Source organism: Saccopteryx bilineata, chromosome 1 (genome assembly GCF_036850765.1).
Source record: "Saccopteryx bilineata isolate mSacBil1 chromosome 1, mSacBil1_pri_phased_curated, whole genome shotgun sequence".
Classification (NCBI taxonomy): domain Eukaryota; kingdom Metazoa; phylum Chordata; class Mammalia; order Chiroptera; family Emballonuridae; genus Saccopteryx; species Saccopteryx bilineata.
The window spans coordinates 189,524,002-189,539,930 of record NC_089490.1 but is presented as its reverse complement, the minus strand read 5'-3'; the positions used below and the strand labels follow the sequence as shown (position 1 = coordinate 189,539,930).

At 39.2% G+C, this 15,929-nt stretch overlaps 1 protein-coding gene across 15 annotated transcripts in view; it reads right to left on the bottom strand.

Moving 5' to 3' along the window:
- The window catches only part of INPP4B (inositol polyphosphate-4-phosphatase type II B), a 708,587-nt gene that overhangs the window by 108,558 nt on the left and 584,100 nt on the right, over positions 1–15,929 (bottom strand). For all 15 annotated transcript variants that reach the window (XM_066232845.1, XM_066232867.1, XM_066232856.1 and 12 more), the window contains 2 exons: positions 13,418–13,595; positions 4,555–4,758 (listed from right to left, as the gene is read on the bottom strand). In XM_066232845.1, the coding sequence (XP_066088942.1) occupies positions 4,555–4,758; positions 13,418–13,595 (382 nt within the window). The remainder of the gene's footprint in view (positions 1–4,554; positions 4,759–13,417; positions 13,596–15,929) is intronic.

Here is a 15,929-nt window from a genome sequence, read left to right as displayed (position 1 = left end):
CTTTAAGGATAAACCAAACCATCCAGGTTAATACACAACATACAAAAAACTCATACAACTCAGTAGAAAAATAATACACAGAGGAAGGGGACAGGCATTTTTCCAAAGAGACATGAAGACGGCCAACAGCACATGAAAAGGTGCTCCACGTCCCTAACAATCAGAGAAATGCAAATCAAAACCATGACCAGGTATCACCTCACGTCAGTATGGCTCTCATGAAAAAAGACAAAAGATAACAAGTGTTGACAAGGACGTGGAAAAAAGAGAATGCTCCTGTACTAACGGTGGAAATGCAAATTGGTGTAGCCACTATGAAAAGCAGTATGGAGTTCCTCAAAAAATTAAAAACAACACTGCCAGATGATTCAGCGATTCCTCTTCTTGGTATTTATACAAAGAAAACAAAAAGTATTAATTCAAAATGAAACATGCACCCCCATGCTCACTGTTGCATTATTTACAATAGCCGGAATATGGGAAAAAATTGAAGTGTCCACTGACAGATAAATGGATAAGAAAATGTGGTACATATACACAACGAAATGTTATTCAACCATAAAAAAAAAGAAAATCCAGCCGTTGACTATGAGAGCCATATGCCAAGTAAAATAAGTTACAGAGATAAATACCATATGATCTTACTTATCTGTGGAATCTAAAAGGAAAAAAAAGCTCATAGAAACAGAAAACAGATTGGGGTTTGCAGAGGTGGAGGAGAGGGATATGGAAAATGAGTAATGGTGGTCAAAAGGTGCAAACTTCTGGTAGTAAGATGCCTGAGTTCTGGGAGTGCCATGTGCAGCATGGTGACTATATTAATACTGTAATTATTTATTTAAAATTGCTAAAAGAGTAGATCTTAAAAAGTTCTCATCACAAGAATAAAGTATGTCACTATGTGAATGGCGACGGTTAACTAAATTTATTGTGGTAATTATTTCCCAGTATATATGCATAATCAAATCATTATGTTGTACATCTTAAGCTAATACAATTTACATGTCAATCACTATCAATAAAATGGAAAAAACAGTTTAAACAAACCAACAAAAAGAAAGCACCCAGGCCCACTCACCCTCCCTGAAGACGCAGCAGAAGAATGAGTTCTGCCTGGGACTGCCCTCCCCTGTGTACCGGAAATGACTTTCTTCTCCCCTTGGTGAGGACCTCGCTCTATCAGTCACTGCCTCTCTGACTCTCAAATGGCATTTGGACTATAAACCGCCTCAATGTTTACCAAGAAAACACCTAATAATAAACTCTATCTCCCTGTTATGTCTAAAAGGCCACATCATACACTTTCTTGAATGGTTAACTCTTACGCACATTTAAACCTTACTTTTGGAAATCCGACCACGACCACAGGACTCCTGTTTTAGCCCAGGTATAAGCCTCAGGTGTACTGTAATTGCTACTTGTTTCTCTAGTGCCCTAATTGGCTGTGGAGTCCTTAAAGCCTGAGGGGTTCACCTGTGTCCCTATGAAAAGGGGGAGTTTGGAGAAGTCCCAGGAGAATGTCGCAAGAATGTGAAGCTGACCACCTGTAAGCCGACGACAGGCCTGGAAGAGCTCCTTTCTCCACAGTGCTATGAAGAAATGAACCAGGAAGAAGAGGAGCTCAATACCCCACTGGACAGAATGGTTCACTGTAAACCTCCTCAACTCACCCTCATCAGAAGGTTCTGCATGTCAATGTTGAGTTGAAGGCCTATTAATGGAGCCTACCTTCTACCACTTGCTGTCTCCAACTATTGTCACATTTAATTTAGTGAGAGGAGGGGAGGCAGAGACAGAGTCCTGCATGCACCCTGAATGGGATCCACCCAGCAAGCCCACTAGGGGGTGATGCTCTGCCCATCTGGGCCCCTTGCTCTGTTGCAATGGAGCCATTTTTTAGCACCTGAGGTGGAGGCCATGGAGCCATCCTCAGCACCCTGGGGCCAACTCACTCTAATCAAGCCATGGCTGCAGGAGAGGAGGAGAAGAGAGGGGGGGGGAAGGGTGGAAAAGCAGATGAGTACGTCTCCTGTGTGCCCTGACCAGGAATCAAACCCAGGTCATCCACCACTGGCCAGGGCCCGATAACATGTTTTTATCTACCAGTAGACCTCTCTCTGCTCTAGGACCTAAGGACCTAGGAATTACCTATGATTCAGAAAATCCCAAAAATGATCCAAAGAAAAGAAAATAAGGAGGGAGGGTGGAAAAGGGACATTTTGGTATAGCAGGGAAAAGGCAAGTTCTAAGGAAGGGTTTGCATAACACAGTGAGGTAAAATTATATAAAGGAAAGATACCCAATTCCCAAATTCTCACTTGGTTTAATATAAAATGTGAAAAGGTTAACACCATGTTTAATGAAAAGAAATACAAGATATTTATTTATTATCCACCCAAACTCTTAAAGTTTACAGTACACATTTTAGGGTAGATCAAGGTTTCCCATTTATCTCAAGAGGTAGTACTGACTCTCATGATAAGATTATATATTTACATATCTTAAAAAAAGAAAACAGAGCTATACTGCACCCATGCACTGGCCCAGGCCTTTCCAGGTAATAGAGCATTATGGCACAGGTAAATCATTTATCTCATGACCACCCCAAGCCAAACAGGTGCTGTTAGTTTCACTTTACAGTTGAGAAAATTGAACTTCAGGGAGGTTAAGAGGTGCGAACGCCTCAGAGCTGTAGATAAATTGAAGAAGAAGGTGAGGTAAAAGGTAGAAATATTAGATTTGCTCTTTTGAAAATGCTTCTGTGGGAGAAATGCAATCTTAATCAGCAACAACAAATACTTATTCAGCATTTACCTCCTGGACCCAGCTCTGTTTTTCCTGTGATGGAAAGCTTTTTCAGAAGAAAGAACACGCATCTCTACATGGCCCTTCACACAGCAATTTTTTGAGAGATCGGGGTCTTTCAAATAATTTACTCCCTGAACAGTTTGAAGTGTAGGGTGGCAGGCAAAGTCACTGTTCACTGTTTAATATCTAATACAGCTAACATACTATTTTCTTGGTTCAACATATGATAAAGTGTTTCCTTCTGTGTGTACATATAATGTGAAAGGATCCTGGATAATGAATAGGTATTGATTCAGGGATAACACTGCTCCCCCTGAGCCAGCACCTCATGCTTCTCCTGACTTGTTCTGTCCAAGGAGTCCCCACCTATGCTGGCTTCCTTTGTTTACTTAGCTTTATTTTTTTCCAAATGCTTTTATGTGCCATCCTGCTCATTTTAGAACACCTGGAATATTTTCTTTCAAATCATCAAACCATGAATGAGAGGGATGTAAGAGATTTTTATGTACACTGCCATGTAAACACAATCCTTTCTAAGTATGCCCAGAACTAAAACACTGGATTGCAAGAATGGAAATACTTGTTGCATCCAAGTAGTGCATTGTAGATAATTTCTGACTCTTTTTCCAAAAAGCAGGTTTTTTTGTTGTTTTTGTTGTTGTTTTGTATTTTTCTGAAGAGAGAGGCAGGGAGGCAGAGAGACAGACTCCCGCATGCACCTGACCAGGATCCACCCGGCATGCCCACTAGGGGGCAATGCTCGGCCCATCTGGGGCATTGCTCCATTGCAACTGGAGCCATTCTAGTGCCTGAGGCAGATGCCATGGAGCCATCCTCAGTGCCAGGTCCAACTTGGCTCCAATGGAGCCTTGGCTGTGGGAGGGGAAGAAAAAGAGAGAAAGGAAAGAGGGAAGGGTGGAGAAGCAGATGGGCACTTCTCCTGTGTGCCCTGGGAATTGAACTCAGGACTTCCACATGTCAGGCCGACGCTCTACCACTGAGCCAACCAGCCAAGGCCCAAAAAGCAATTTTATTTTATTTTATTTTTTTATTTTTCTGAAGTTGGAAACGGGGAGGCAGTCAGATAGACTCCCGCATGTGCCTGACCGGGATCCACCTGGCACACCCACCAGGGGGCGATACTCTGCTCATCTGGGGTGTTGCTCTGTTGCAACCAGAGCCATTCTAGCGCCTGAGGCAGAAGCCATGGAGTCATCCTCAGCACCCGGGCCACTTTGCTCCAATGGAGCCTTGGCTGCGGGAGGGGAAGAGAGAGACAGAGAGGAAGGAGAGGGGGAGGAGTGGAGAAGCAGATGGGCGCTTCTCCTGTGTGCCCTGGCCAGGAATCGAACCCGAGACTCCTGCACGCCAGGCCGATGCTCTACCACTGAGCCAACCAGCCAGAGCCCCAAAAAGCAATTTTAATGGTTTATATTCCCTTGGCAATAAATAGGAAAAAGTATTATAGAACCTGGCAATTGTGACATCTTCACTTTGATGACATAGTCTTGGTTATGTATAATATGATTTATTTGACAGCAAATAAATTTTTATGTCAAAGAAACATGATCAGGAATAAAACTTCCATTTGTAATCTTCCCCAAGGAAAAATGTGTCTTATTTATCCACTATCTGTATCGTGACTGCCTTCTAACTTGTCTTGATGAAAAGCAGAGACTTCTTACCACCCTGACTGTATTTCTCGGGGCTGAACACTGGGAGGCAAGCGGTGTGCAAGAGACTTACCCACTCTTCTTCATCGTAGTCTGAATGATGAGGAATGGAGTCCTGTCTTCTTATTGGCAGGGGTGGATCTTGAGGACTGCTCTCCTCCGTGCTGTTCTTAGGAGAGGGTGGCTTTTTAAGGACGCCTCCTGGTCTGGCCGTGTAAAGTGCTAACAGAGCGCTTCTGACCAGCTGGTCCTTAAAGGCATGTACGAAAAGCTCTGTCTGGAAAGAAATTGACAAGGATTAGAAACACCATGGTGGTATCTCAGCATAGAGCTAGGCAAAGATCAACTGCAGATCTGCTGGCACTTGAGCGGTATGGATGGTGGGAAAAGTATAGCCAACAGAGAGAGAGAATGATTCATACCCATCAGTTGAACATAATTCGGTTTGGGGACGTTGCCCAGACCTTGAGTCCTCCTGCTCTAAAAGTCAACACTGAGGTTCTGTGTGCATGATAAACACCATCTGTCTCCTCAAACCCTCTCTTTTCATTCCACATTCTATCTTTGCAGATGAATTTCACTGGGAATAATCACTTGAACAACATCTACCTTTCAAGTAATCCCAAACAGACCTTCAAAGAAAATGTAATCTGACTATGGATATTCAATATTTTTAAACAGAGTTAAAGGCTAAAGAAAGACATGCCTTTAAGAAAAAAAGAAAAGAAACTAGAGGCATGAGATATTTTTCCTTTTTAGCATCATAGACAGATTTCAGCAGTAGGGATGACACAAGCCATCTTCCCCATGAAAACAGTTGGCTTTTTTTCCTTATTATCAGCCCGTCTCCTCCAACAAATGGTTTCAGTAATGCACTATTTTAATGAGGCTACTGTAAAACCCGCCATGGTAGATTTTACAAGCTGATGGTAAATACCTGCTAAGTACTGGAGTAATGACAGCTTCCCAACAATAAAGAACTTCACAGCTGTACTTTTCAATTTCCTGATTAAATGTTTACTAGCTTCACCCCATAATATACTGAAAGGGACAGTAATTACTTTTCTGTATTACAGTACACTTAACAGGCACAGGGTCTCACAATCTGTTCAAAGAGTGGAGAGCAGCTCAAGCCCTGACCTCCATTGTTCTCATATTTACACTGTGTGATCTCTTCGGAAGAAGGGGTCTCTTCACTCAGAGTGTTATTTATTTCCAATAACAGTTGATATAATCTCCATTTAATGAGACCCTCTTGTATATATGGCTGACTTCACGGTGGCTGTAACTCTAGGTAACCATTTATTGGTGCATTCTCAACGTGCAGTCAATGCCGCCATGCCTAACAGTTGGTTACTAAATCTTCTCTCAAGCTCCTTGTTGTGTCTATACAATTTAAAAAACCCAGTTAAACCATGTTTAGAACAAGGGCCTACTAAGATGGTATCTGTATAACTTATCTCTTCTTTGCCATAGATCCTGAAACTCAAGAACTGAAAAAAGGACCTTAACCCTTTGAGTTAATACGAACATTCATGTACGTCCTTGCTCAAAGGGTTAAAAAAACCCTCACATGTTAAAGGGTTAAAGTAGACCTCTTTATTCACCAGATAAGGAAACTAAGAAAGAAGTAGGGTGCCCTGTCCAAAGCAGACTGCTTACTGGCAGCACAAATGGAACAGATCCTAAGTTTTCTAATAAACGCAGCAGCTTTCCCCCCTGACTCCCCACTGCCCACCAGCCATCATCAACCTAGACGTTTCTGTCCTCACCCTTCTTCCCAACCTCAGCCTCCTCAAGGGTTCTGAACAGCTTCCTGATCTCAGAATTAACTGTGTCCACAATTACATGCATAACTACCTTCACTACTACACTTTACTGGATGTTTTATATACTTTTTTAATCTAGTAGTCATGTTGAAGCCACTTTAAAGGTAAGTAGACAAGAAATCTGAGGGGAAAAGGTTATATACAAAGAAAAGGTTGAAAAACATTTTGACAATTAACTAGGAAGTAAAAATAAAAAACAACTTTTCATTTAAAAAACCAAAAAAAATTGGTTCGATGGTATTTGAACAATGCAGTATAGCTATAGCAGAATGAGGAAATTTTTTGTTTATGTAATTTTCCATACAGCATAGATGAGTCTATCAATGTTAATGTAAACACTAAAAATGGAATTTTACTTCCATTCAGTTTAATGAAACTATTTTTCTGTTGATAATTTCAATAAAATCTTTTGATTTATTTTTAGAGCAAACCAGTTTGCCTTCTTGAATTCCTGCTATTACATTGCTAGTCTCCATAACACTCACATAATTACCATGTAGCTGAATATCTATTCACACGCCATGAAATCTTGCACAGTTCTTATAATTGCAATCATTTTCTTCTCATAGCATGCACACACAAAGATTCCACTTCATTTATTCAAATCTCATTTGGACTGATTTATCATCAAAACATGGGAGATAATACCATAGATTCTTACAGTTGTACAACCCAGAATTTTTGAGTTGTAATATAATGTAATACACAAAATACAATACATACAAAATCTTAAGCAAACACAATCATAGCTAATCTTTTACTTTGTGGTTTTACTGAAAAAAAATCTATCTGATTCCTGGGAAACTTTAGATCACCAAGATACTGTACATCATATAGCATTCTGTTAAAAATTAGAAAACATTCTACCCACATGACCTGGAAAAAAAACCTTAATTTTCTTGAGCAGCATTACCTAGCAAATGTAGACCACTGTACACCCTGATGTTTTATAGTCAAATATATCAGCTTGACAAGATTAATATAGACATACCATACAACACACCTGTATACTGTTGTTCTTGCAAATGAAAGGCCACCAGGGAAGCTAAAGTCATGACAAGGATATGACCATGACTGTGCCTATTGACTTGAAATTCTGAAAACCTTTTTCTTTTTCTGACTCAGTTCATGCTACATTAAATGAAAAACAAAAAGCTGTCTAAATGTTATTGTAAGGGTAGGCAAAACAATTCATTTAAAATGTCAGTTTAAAAATATAGTTAAAAAAGCATAAACTTAAGCAAAGGCAAACCTATTTCATTTGTTTGATATTAAGAAAAGAGAGAACTGTTCTCTGAAAATTGAATTACTTTTGCCTTACTGGCATTCCTCCAATTCATAGTTTCATGTATATATTCTTCAAAGTAACTTACAGAATTATCTGCAAGTATAAAACTACTAAAAATTGCTCCTCTTGGGAATGAATTTCCTAGTTTCCTGAATATTAATGGCAGAAGTATAGTTTGAGTATGTTCATTTAAAATGACTCTTTCTAACTGAAGATCTCAACAAATTACACAAATCCCATTCTCTTAAAAATGACCTTACCATCACTGAAAAATTCAAAGCTATGTCTCATCCCACCTGCAATATGGAATTAGCTAATGGTGTAAACAAGTGGTGATCATTTTAATTGTCATATATATGGTGAGAAATAATCCTGTTTATTTTTAAATTTGATATGCTGTAATTATTTCCCACGGCAATAGTTCCATATGCTGACATTACTGCATTGATTATATTTACACACATCACATAACATTTCATAAAGAAAAGAACTTTCAGCCACAAGTGTTACCTGACACCTGGGTAGCCCATATAAATTAGTCCCCTGACCTTGGATAAATCATACAACCATTTTCCCCCAGTTTGTACAAATTTACAATGTCTACCTGTGAAACCTGTATGGGAGTTCACTGTAAACTGTAAGGTGCACTTTACTATGTATACTTCTTTTTCTTGACTGACCTTTTCAGTTCACTTTGTTGACTTATAATCCTGATTGCTCAGAGGACCCTAAGGAACTTTAAACTGCTTTCTTAAGGCATTTCTCCCCCCACCCCCTGCCACTGGTGATATAACTCCTTCTATAACTTCAACTTTTATCCATATGTCAAGGTCCTTAAAATATATTCCTACTCACCTCTTCAACCATCACTGTCAACTGTTCCCATCTCAAAGTCTTCTGAGTTTAGAAGTTCCAGCCTGATCTCAAGGTTTTTATTTTATTTTATTTTATCCATTTTTTCATCTGAGTAGTATCATTGCTATTCAGCAGCTCAGAGTACAAACATTTGAACCGTCTTCAGCAATATTTATTTTCTGAATTACTCATCGATTTTTTTTAGTTATACTTTTCTAATACTTTCAAAGATTGACCCTTATATTATATTTCCACAGCTAATCCCAGTTAATCCTTTCTATCCATGTGGATACCTTCCATAGTCTCCTTATCAGTTGATTTACTTTAACTTTTCTTTTCTTTTTTTTTTTTTTGCAGGATGCTATTCAAGGCCACCAATATTAAAATGTAGACTTCTGAGTCCCAGCTCAGAACTGATGAATCGGAATGTGTACTTTAGCAAGCTCTCCAGGAAGCATTACTAACATTCTGTGATGCTCAATGATTTAAAACCTCTGTCCTAGCTTGGCCTGCCTTTTGCTATTGAGGATGATCTTTACAGAGCCTGCCTCTAGTCCTTCCAACACTCAACAACCTTCTCATTGCCTACTGAATAGACTTTCTCTTGGGTTACTAGGAGAGAAGTGACTAGATCATATTGAGTTAACTTTTAGAAAAAAATGCTTTTTTCCTTCATTGAATACAATGGAAAGATTTGGTATACTATGCTAAAGCTGAAAGGATTTAGGATTTGAAATGTGTGAGATTTTCACTCATATGCTGTGAGCATTTCTAATATTTGTGACAAAATCCTTTATGCTGTTATTGTTTACCATTTCATAAATGTAATATTGTGAAACATTCCCTTCTTTTAAATTCTTATATTGCAAAAGTTAAGGACCATATCTATGTAGCATTTGTCCTATAGGATTGAATATCATACCACACTCAATTAGGTGTTCAGTATTGCCTTGTGATGAGAAGAATAATAACTACTATTTAAACAAGATCTATTAATCTCTGTGGAATGAAGGATGCAATGGGCATTGGAAACCAATGTCACACATATATTTTAGCTATTAGAGGCAGCTCTACATTGCCTACCATAGGCCCTTATTTTTTCAGTCGGAATTTTTTATACTACTTTTTTCTCTCTCTCTTTATTATTTTTTTTTATCGAGAGCACTGAATACTTTTAACCTAGTAAAAAGAAAAATGCACTTTTATTCCGCTCTATTATTGACTCTTCATATCTTTTTTTTTTTTTTTCATTTTTCCGAAGCTGGAAACCGGGAGGCAGTCAGACAGACTCCCGCATGCACCCGACGGGAATCCACCCGGCATGCCCACCAGGGGGCGATGCTTTGCCCCTCTGGGGCATGGCTCTGTTGCATCCAGAGCCATTCTAGCGCCTGAGGCAGAGGCCACAGAGAACATCCCCAGCGCCTGGGCCATCTTTGCTCCAATGGAGCGTCGCTGCGGGAGGGGAAGAGAGAGACAGAGAGGAAGGAGAGGGAGAGGGGTGGAGAAGCAGATGGGCGCTTCTCCTGTGTGCCCTGGCCGGGAATCGAACCCAGACTCCTGCATGCCAGGCCGACGCTCTACCGCTGAGCCAACTGGCCAGGGCCGACTCTTCATTTCTTATGTTAAAATTTTGGCCTATGCTTTGTCTACAGTAATTACTCATTTAAACTCAATTTGTCTTTTTCTATGCTCCTATATCAAAATAAGACAGTATAGGGACTTGGGACTAGGATCTACAAGTAGCAGGTGGCCAGGAAGCCCAGTTAAGATCAGGTGGCCAGGAGAAATACCAGATAAGCTGACCATAGAATGTTATCACCTCTCTATGCCCTACTCATTTCTAAATGTCTAGTTCCTTGCAGATGTAGAAACTACTGACCCATGTAGGCAATTGATCAAGAGTTGACTTCTATGTGACCTTCCTTAAGAGGTGGTCATAAGCAGTCTGCTATCTTGCCCCTGCAGCACAGGTGTAGCTAGAAAAGGAAGACACTGAACCTTGAGATGAAAATTCTACAAGTGTGCTTTTTTTCAAAAAGCCCTCTTTTTCTTGCATGCCTGTTTTGCTCCCAGCTTATAAAAGCAGCCAAGTTGAGCCAGCCCCTCTGCTGGATTGGAGGACCTTCCTTTCCTCTGTGCTGCCTCCCTTGAGGTCGAGCATAAGCTGAAAAAAATCTGTCTGGAAACATCTCTGGGGCTTCCTCTCAATTTTTACCTTGTGGAACCCAAGAACCCCAAACCCAGTAACAAGATTAAGTAATAACCTTTAATATTTTCATAAACTAATATACAGCAAGCAAACCCAATTACACACCAGAAGATATACTAAAAACTGAAGTATTAGAACAAAAAAGTCAAACCAAGAAAAAATAACCCAAACCAAATTGAAGACTGGCTTTGGGGCATGGAGTCTGAACCACCAGCAGCATGGCTACACAGAAAGAATCATACTTAATTTTAAACCATGAGTTACTGTCTTCATAAACTCTGGAATATTCTGTTTACTTGAAAAATACCTTAAAATTCCAGCCAGGCATTCTTGAAAAAAGCAAGGCACGGCTTGCAAACTTAACTTAAAAAGATCCTCCTGGTTTCAAGGGCTGACAGATTGATTAGTAGATGAAGCTCATCTACTCAATAGAAAACATCTAGGAGGAAAAGCTGGAGCAATGCTGAATTGAAAGAGGAGAAAAACATGCTTGGCCTCGGGCTCCCACCCGCCACCCAAATCACTGCATCAAGTTGTGAATGGCATATGAAATGACAAGTCTCTGCCCAATGCACAGGAAGAATGTAGATATGTTTGTTCTGTGATCACTGCAGTGATGTGCTACTTACTGACACTTTCTGTTTAGGTGAATCCAGAAAACCTCACTTTCATCTAGACATTCCAAAGAGAACTGAACCAAAATAACATTATATTTATATTATTTTACTGTGTATAATTCTGCCCTCTTTTTTTTTTTTCCTATCAGAATACTTAAGTGTTGCTGGAGAGTTTGTCTAAAACTTTCAGTTTTATTTAAAACATGGAAATATCAAAACATGTATATTACATAGAGGATCCCAGAAAGTTTCCTCCCTTTTTTGTTTCTCTCTCCCTGTGCTCCAGCCTGGAAACCACCCCTGTCAGTAAGCTAGACTCAGCCAACCAGACGTGGATGGGAACTTTGTTTGGTTTGACTGCTGAGTCTGAATCTGCCTCCATGATTTGGACACTTTCTAACTTCTCTGAGACTCATTCTTTTCCTCTGTGGAAGAGAAATAATATAAACCCACCTCTTCAAGATTAAATGAAATAATATCATTTGCCTGACGAGGCAGTGGCACCATAGATAGAGCATTGACCTGGGACACAGAGGATTGAGGTTCAAAACCCTGAGGACACTGGCTGGAGTGCAGGCTCATCTGGCTTGACCGCGGGCTCACCAGCTTGAGTATGAGATCATACATATGAGCCATGGTCGCTGGCTTGAGCCCAAAGGTCGCTGGTTCAAAGCCAAAGGTCACTGGCTTCAGCACAAGGTCGATGGCTTGAGCAAGGGGTCACTGGCTTGGCTGTACCCCCCTGGTCAAGGCACATATGAGAAAACAATCAATGAACAACCTAGGTGCTCAAACAAAGAACTGATGCTTCTCAACTCTCTCCCTTCCTGTCTGTCCCTCTCTCTGTTCCTCTTGCTAAAAAAAATAAATAAAATAAAAAGAAAGAAATAACATCAGTTATGAGACCCCTAGCACAGTATTTGACAATGTCAATACTTGTAAAATTTGGGTAAATTTTTTCCACCTTGTCATGATGTAGGACCTGTTCTGACACAGAAGGAACGCTGTATTTTGAACTGGAAAGTCCTGGGTTTTGATATTTTTACTTTTTAATGTATTAGACAATTTACTTGACTTTTCTGAATAGATATTAGATAATTCTTAATGATAACAAATATTAGTTGTATCTTATGAGAAAATGTATCATAATGTACACTTGAAAATGTTAAACAAGAGCAAGTTTTGATTAGTATAAATGAGCATATCTGAATAAAAAATATATGTACACAGTATCCAGGTTTCTATGAAACTGTTCTTCAGGGATGTGAAAAGCTACACTGTTATTTTGTTCTAAAATGATACCATATGGATTTTCTTTGGTCAGTTTCTTCAAGGGCATTTTTATTAAGAGTATCTCATAATAAATTGTCAGGTGTCCTCAGAATGCAGAGGTTAAGGATGAGAGTATTGGACTTGGACTCCGGGACACTTGGTTTTAGTTTTAAAATCAAACTTCAATTTCTATTTTTCCATCTCTGTTCTCTCTGCACCATTCATTTGCCCTAACGAGTTATGGAAGTTGGTGTTGAGTACCTGCCCTACGCCAGGCTACCTTTCCTATCTGCACATAAGCTGCAAGTCACTTCTGGAAACATAATGGCTTAGGTCCCACTACACTGCAAACAATAACTAATATTTCTAGAAAATTCTAGAAGCTTCTCGGGGTAGATAATGTTGAAAGTGAATCAGGCAGAGAAATGACCTCATGCCACTGATAAGAACCCACATCAAAGTCTTGCTTTCAAATGAAGTGACATTCCAATTCAAAAGTATAGCTTCATAGGCATAAAAATTAGGTGATCACCAGAGGAAAATAATTTTCAAAATCTAATTTAATTCATTTTATAAGAGCATGAACCAAAGAAAATGAAGGATGCCAAGGAAAGAAGAAACTATATAACATCCAATAACAGGTTTCATTTCCTACTAGGAAAAAAAAAATAGCACTCAGTAAGATTTGAAAAGAAAATGAGGCCAATTCATTTTGATCCTGTGGCAGAACTTTGAAGCTTACTTTTTTAACTTAGTCTATTTTACATTTCCAGGTTCTATGAAAGGCAATGTATGCAGAAAGCAACACCAGTGGGGATTGGGGTGTTTCATTTTCCCCACTGTAGGGATGTTTTGAATCTTACCTTTTCTGAAAGCATCTTTAAAGAATTCTTCAAGCTGTCTGGAGAATGCTGGCTTGCAGAATTAAGCAGTAGGTCTGCATGGGTTGCTATCAGAGGTTGTAGTTGATTGATGTTGCTGAGAACTTCTTTTGCTTTGGCTGTGTTTTCAGGTGAATAGTAAATAAACTGGTATCCAGTACTGCAACCACAAAGATAGAGGCAAGTTACATATAAAGCAGAAAGAACCTGCAGCCCTTAATATAGGATGGCAAAAATCCACCTAGCACTACTTCCTATTGAAAAAGTAAGAACGGTTCTAAGAGATTTTTACATTGTCCTAAGCGTTTTTTTTTAAGTAAAATGAGCAAGATATTTTTAAGTCTAGTAAAATAAATCCAGTCTTTACTCAACCACTAGGAACATTCATTATGATTACACATATCAAGTATTAATATTCAACACAAATTAGTACTAATTACTAATGAATTTGAGGTCACATAGTACAGAGAGGAAGTCTGAGCTTTACATTCAGGGGACCTGAGTATAAACACTGGTTCTAGCACCTGCTGGCTAGGTGGCCTTGAGCAGCCTCTGGTTCCTTGTGAGAAAAGTGGTAATAATTAGGCAAATAATTATTTATAATTATAAGACATGGATAGGATAGGTGATCATTCATGGGAAGTGGCTAACAGTGTTGACATACAGCAAGCATTCAGTAACTACTACCTACATCTTCCCATGATCCTTTGGGGAAAGGGAGTGAATTTTAATAGCTGAGAAAAGAAACTAATGTCAAGTGGGCATATAGAGAATTTTATTGAATAGAAAACAGATGTTTCCAGCAGAAAAATTCCAGGATGCTGTTTTATAATCACCTTTTTTTTTTTTTTCTCCTCATGGTTTTCAATTTAAGTAATAAAGCCATCTAAACTTGACAGCTACTTAAAGAATTGCTGACTCATATACCTATCATCTAGAAACTGGCCAAGCATGTTATAGGGGTCAAGATTCCATGGAGGGAAGAAATTTGGGGCCAGTTTCATTAGGAAACATACAGGAAGCATTCCAGCAGGGAGAGGAATAAAATAGCAAAACAGCAGTCAATGGGGAAGAAAAGGAAGTCACGGTTGGTGCATTCACATGGTTGGTGCAAAGCCTGCTTATATCTCTTCGCATCGAACAATCAAAGTACTTTTTTTATATATATAATTTTATTTTTTTAATGGGGCCACATCAATAAATCAGTATACATATATTGAAAGATAACAAGTCCAGGTTATCTTGTCATTCAATTATGTTGCATACCCATCACCCAAAGTCAGATTGTCCTCTGTCACCTTCTATCTAGTTTTCTTTGTGCCCCTCCTCCTCCCCCTTTCCCTCTCCTTTTCCCCCCTCCCCCACCCGTAACCACCAAACTCTTATCAATGTCTCTTAGTTTCACTTTTATGTCCCACCTACGTATGAAATAATGCAGTTCCTGTTTTTTTCTGATTTGCTTATTTCGCTTCCTATCATGTTATCAAGATCCCACCATTTTGCTGTAAATGATCCGATGTCATCATTTCTTATGACTGAGTAGTATTCCATAGTGTATATGTGCCACATCTTCTTTATCCAGTCATCTATTGACGGGCTTTTTGGTTGTTTCCATGTCCTGGCCACTGTGAAAAATGCCGCAATAAACATGGGGCTGCATGTGTCTTTACGTATCAATGTTTCTGAGTTTTTGGGGTATATACCCAGTAGAGGGATTGCTGGGTCATAAGGTAGTTCTATTTTCAGTTTTTTGAGGAACCACCATACTTTCTTCCATAATGGTTGTACTACTTTACATTCCCACCAACAGTGTATGAGGGTTCCTTTTTCTCCACAGCCTCTCCAACATTTGCTATTACCTGTCTTGCTCATAATAGCTATTCGAACAGGTGTGAGGTGGTATCTCATTGCAGTTTTGATTTGCATTTCTCTAATAACTAAAGAAGATGAGCATCTTTTCATATATCTGTTGGCCATTTGTATTTCTTCCTGCGAGAAGTGTCTGTTCATATCCTCTTCCCATTTTTTTATTGGATTGTTTGTTTGTTTGTTGTTGAGTTTTATGAGTTCTTTGTATATTTTGGATATTAGGCCCTTATCTGAGCTGTTGTTTGAAAATATCATTTCCCATTTAGTTGGCTTTCTGCTTATTTTGTTATCAGTTTCTCTTGCTGAGCAAAAACTTCTTAGTCTGATGTAGTCCCATTCATTAATTTTTGCCTTCACTTCTCTTGCCATTGGAGTCAAATTCATAAAGTGCTCTTTAAAAACCAGGTCCATGAGTTGAGTACCTATGTCTTCTTCTATGTACTTAATTGTTTCAGGTCTTATGTTTAGATCTTTGATCCATTTTGAGTTAATTTTAGTACAGGGGGACAAACTGTAGTCCAGTTTCATTCTTTTGCATGTGGCTTTCCAGTTTTCCCAGCACCATTTATTGAAGAGGCTTTCTTTTCTCCATTGTGTGTTCTTGGCCCCTTTATCAAAAATTATT